This window comes from Hyaena hyaena, unplaced genomic scaffold (genome assembly GCF_003009895.1).
Source record: "Hyaena hyaena isolate Hyena2069 unplaced genomic scaffold, ASM300989v1 scaffold_13, whole genome shotgun sequence".
Classification (NCBI taxonomy): domain Eukaryota; kingdom Metazoa; phylum Chordata; class Mammalia; order Carnivora; family Hyaenidae; genus Hyaena; species Hyaena hyaena.
Window position 1 is genome coordinate 6339783 of NW_024080645.1, and position 4211 is coordinate 6343993.

Consider the following 4211-nt stretch of genomic DNA (forward strand, 5'->3'; position numbering starts at 1 on the left):
GGGGGGGGGGGGGGGGGGGGGGGGGGGGGGGGGTCCTGATCCACCGTGTGTCTGTCTTTGGGAAGGACGCTCTCTACCAGGAAGGCTTCCAGAGGCCACAGAAACAAACGGGGCGGACACAGCGTTCCGGAAGCCTCCGAGCGCACAGATGCCCCGGCAAGGCCGGCAGCCAGGGGCCGGGAGGCGAGGGCCGAGACCTCCTTCGGCTTCAGCTCAGTTTGCCCAACTCCCAACTTGCTGATTGAAGCTGGGGCGCCCCAGGCCCTGCACTCACAGATGAGCTGGGAATTCTTCCCGAGGGGGCGGCCGCTGGGACGGGGTGATCTGCTGGGGAGGGGCCCGTGGGCACCTGCAAACCCCAGCGGACGGCACCCGTCCAGCGAGGGCTCCGGCCTCCAGATCGGCCTGCGTCAGTGACGGCAGGGGTGAAGCCCAACCCTCCCCCATTACCTCCCCCCCGCCGCCCGGGGCCCCCACTCACCTATGGCGGCTGGCAGGTGCATTGTAGCGGAAGCCTGGGGGCTGAACGCCCTGCAATACAGAAGCGGGCGCTTCAGCGCGAGGCAAGCACGAAGTGGGGTCCCCTCTGGCGGCCCAAACCAGCCCTGGGACCCTGCTCACAATCTGCAGTGAGGGCCCCCAGGCAGGCCCGGGGCCACACTGCCTGCAAAGCCCAGGGGCCTCCTCGCTGTTCCCATCTTCCTCCCTAGAAAATGGGCGGAATTACGCCTCCTCTGGAGAAGGTGCTGACGGGGGACGGCTGAGCGAGGAAGGGGACGGGCCCGAACCGCCTGTGCGCAGCCCTGGGAGGGGCCGTGGCCGCCACGCCGCCCCCTCCTCCCTGCCCGCCGGGGTCCGCGTGCCCCTCACCATCTCCGAAGGTCTGCGTCGTCCCGGAGCCTGGCGCAGCTGGCGGACAGCAGGCTCCGCAAGGCCTCCCTCGCCTCCTTCCAGGCGGCCTGGCCGAGGCCCATGAAGCTGTTGAGAGTCGGCTGCACCAGAGCAGAGACAGGACATGGCATGGGGACAGGCGGGGCCCCCTCACGCCCGGGGACCCCCTCGCAGCTCCGCCAGCTGCCCTTCCAGCCGGGGACAGGAGTCACCTCCCCCGATGGGGCGTCATGCCCCTGCGGGTTTGCACACGGGCCACGGGGCCTGGGAGCTGCTATCTGGGGGGGCTGCCTGGTCAGGATGGCGGAGGCCCTCACACGCCTGACGGAACGGTCCACACGGACCCTCCACCCGCGTCCTGAGTGGGGTGTCGGCCAGGGAGGCTGGGCAGGACCCGCACCGTGGGACCTGAGGGCTGGTGTGCCGCAGCCACGTGTCGGGGGAGAGTCGCGCAGAGGAGGCCCCACCCGCCTAGCGGGGATCGGCTCCATGCACGGGGCCGTGTGCCCAGCTCTTGGCACACGGGACACATCAACACACACCGTCCCCCTTCCTGACCCAGGGACGGGAGGCGCACGTCGAGGCGCCAGGCCTGCGGGGACGCAGAGGCTGCCGCAGTTACCGGGAGCCTCATCGCGGGACGCCTGGGACAGGCCGGGCGCCGCACACCCGCCCCTCCCTCCCAGGTGCCGCCCCAGCCGCCCCCGGGGCCCCTGAAGGCACTTCCTCTCGCCTGAAACGGAACGTAAAGATTTCCCGGTGGCATTTGTAACAAGCCGGGCCACAGCGCCTACCTGATCGAAGACATCCTGGTGTTTGGAGAGGACGGGCCCCGTGAACAGGTGCTTAATGACACTGAGGTCCAGGATCTGGTCGCCAATGGCCACGCCGATCCTCCGCCTCGGCTGGGAGGGAGACGGCATGGTCAGCACGGGGAAGCCGCAGCCCGATGCGCTTCTTTACCCGGAAATGTCTATGAACAGCCCACGGGCCCCTCTGGATGGCCGCTGTGGAGAGGGACGGGGGGCTGGAGCCTAGCACGGCGCCCCAACCCCTCTGCCTCCCGGACGACTGACGTAGCCCCAGTGACCTCCGCCCAGGCAGCACCCGGAGTCCTCTCTCCTTACGGGACAAGCACCACGTTCACGGACCAGGAAATAAAGTGAACACTCTCGGAGTGGGAAGGAGCAGGCGGTCTGGTCCGCGTCCCTTACCAAGGCCTGCCCTCGGGGGGGCCCATCCTGAGCGCGCTGGTGACCCTCCCTCCCTCCTGAACGCCCAGCCTTGCATTTCCGCCGCAGAGAGCCCAGAGGGGGCAGCAGGCCGAGACGAGACGGGGCCCTCTCTCCGTGGTCAGCCTCGGGGCCCCGGGTCGGACAGGAGCCACACCCTCACCCTGCAGGTGGGCCCGGGGGGGACTGGCCACTCACTCCCAGATGCACCGCTAACTCCTTGGGCCTCAGTCTCTCCCTCTGGAAAATGGTAACTGATGCAATTGATGGGCAGATGAGCAACCTAGACCTCCGTGGCCACCCGCCAGGGGGTCGTGCAGGGCAGACCCCTGAGCCACTCTCTGACCCTGGCCCCCAAGCCCATTGAAGGTAAGAAGGAGCCAACTTCCAAGGCCCGGCTGCAAGCAAAGCCCAGAAGCTGCCCTCGTGTTCCACGCGGGGACCTGACGACCCACAGAAGGAGAGCGAGTCCGTCTACGTTAAATGTGGGGAAGGGGCGCCGGCTGGCTCCGTCAGTGGGGCGTGCAACTCCTGATCTCGGGGTTGTGAGTTTGAGCCCTGTGTTGGGTGCAGAGGCTACTTAAAACTAAAATCTTTTAAAAAACAGAGCATAAACATTAATAAACATCAGGCGCTGTGTTCTTCAGTGCCAGGTCAGAAGGGGGGCCTGGGGCCCGGCCAGGACACCATCCCACCACCTGGGACAGCCCTGGTCCTCTGGGGCCTCGGGGCCCCAAACCCCAGGTCCAGATTCAGCAGCGATCTCCTGCTTATTTCAGGAGAATGCACGTGTGTTCCCTGTGTTGCACCATCGCCTGCGGACAGCTTTACCAACTCCCAGGGTGACAAGGAGGGAAAAGCATGGAAGCTTTTGGTTTGGAAGCCCTCAGATGTGGGGCCCAACCCCAGTTCTGCTTCTTACTGGCTGTGAGACCTGGAGCGGGGTTCTGAGCTGTCCTGAGCCTCAGTTTCCTCCCCCATGAAATGGGAACAATAACATAAGGGCAGGTTTGTTGTGAGAAAATCAATATCTGTAAATCTCTCATCACGATACATCAGACATTCACTAGGGCAAAAAACACTTATGAAGCCTCGACCCCACGCCAGCAGGACACTAACTAAGGCTGGGACAGAGGAGGGACTGGTGTCCAACTCGGAGAAACAAAGGCAGCACAGGGAGCGGTGTCAGATAAGAGGTGTGGCTGGAGGGCAGCAGGGAGCTCCTTGGGTGAGGTAGAAGAAACAATGCGTGCTAAAGTCCTGAGGCAGAAAAATGCTCTTAGAATGTTCCCGGAAACTGAAAGGCAGTCAGTGTGCTAGAGGGAGCAGAGGGCCAGCAGGCAGAGGCAGGGCCAGACTACAGGGACTTTTAACAACTTGGCCGTCGGCTCCAGACTACCTCGGTGCCCACATCTCAGAAGCCACCATCGTCGTCTTCCCAGAGAGAGCCTCTTACGGTCTACCAATCCATGAGCACCTTGAGACGGAGGGAGGGTGCCTTGTGTGCCTTTGGTCCCCAGCTCCCTGCCCAGCATCCGGCCCAGAGCTGGGGTTCGTAAGCACTCACTGAATATAAGAATGAACGGAGCGGGGCTGGACTGAGTCACTGCTCTTCAGCCCACATTATGAAGCTCTGGCCACTGGCGGGGAGGGCGGGAGGCTGTGCGCTGGCAACCACGCCCGCCTGGCGAGGCCAGCATGACCCCTGGAATGTGCAATGTGGGCAGGGAGAGCTTCAGTGCTCCTACTCGAACATCCTGAACCTTCTAAAAGGCCAGAGGGGCACTGTTCTTTGCAGAGGGCCACGGGAAGGGGCTCCGTCTCCCGGGCCTCCCTAGGGGTTGTCCCTGCACCTTCTAATGTGCCAGCAGCAGGGGCCTGGGGTCCAAGGGGCATTAATCCCAGAGTCCTCGGGGAAGGCAAGTCAGAGCACCCGTCCTGCAAGTGTCTCTAACTGTTCTGTCCCCACCCCCCCGGAAAGGCAAGGATGCAGGCGGAGGGCAGAGTATCAGTGCTGTGCCAAGGGCAGAGCATGGCTGGCTGACCCAGGTCAAGGTTTGACCCGCTGCACTGTATTCATGCCCGTCC

General features: G+C 64.2%; 1 protein-coding gene across 1 annotated transcript in view; it reads right to left on the bottom strand.

Moving 5' to 3' along the window:
- The window catches only part of FAH (fumarylacetoacetate hydrolase), a 16105-nt gene extending 14238 nt beyond the window's left edge, over positions 1-1867 (bottom strand). The window contains exons 1-3 of the mRNA XM_039216592.1: positions 1686-1867; positions 871-992; positions 482-531 (exon numbers count right to left, since the gene is read on the bottom strand). Of these exons, the coding sequence (XP_039072523.1) occupies positions 482-531; positions 871-992; positions 1686-1814 (301 nt within the window). The 5' untranslated portion in view covers positions 1815-1867. The remainder of the gene's footprint in view (positions 1-481; positions 532-870; positions 993-1685) is intronic.
- Positions 1868-4211: the final 2344 nt, after the last annotated feature.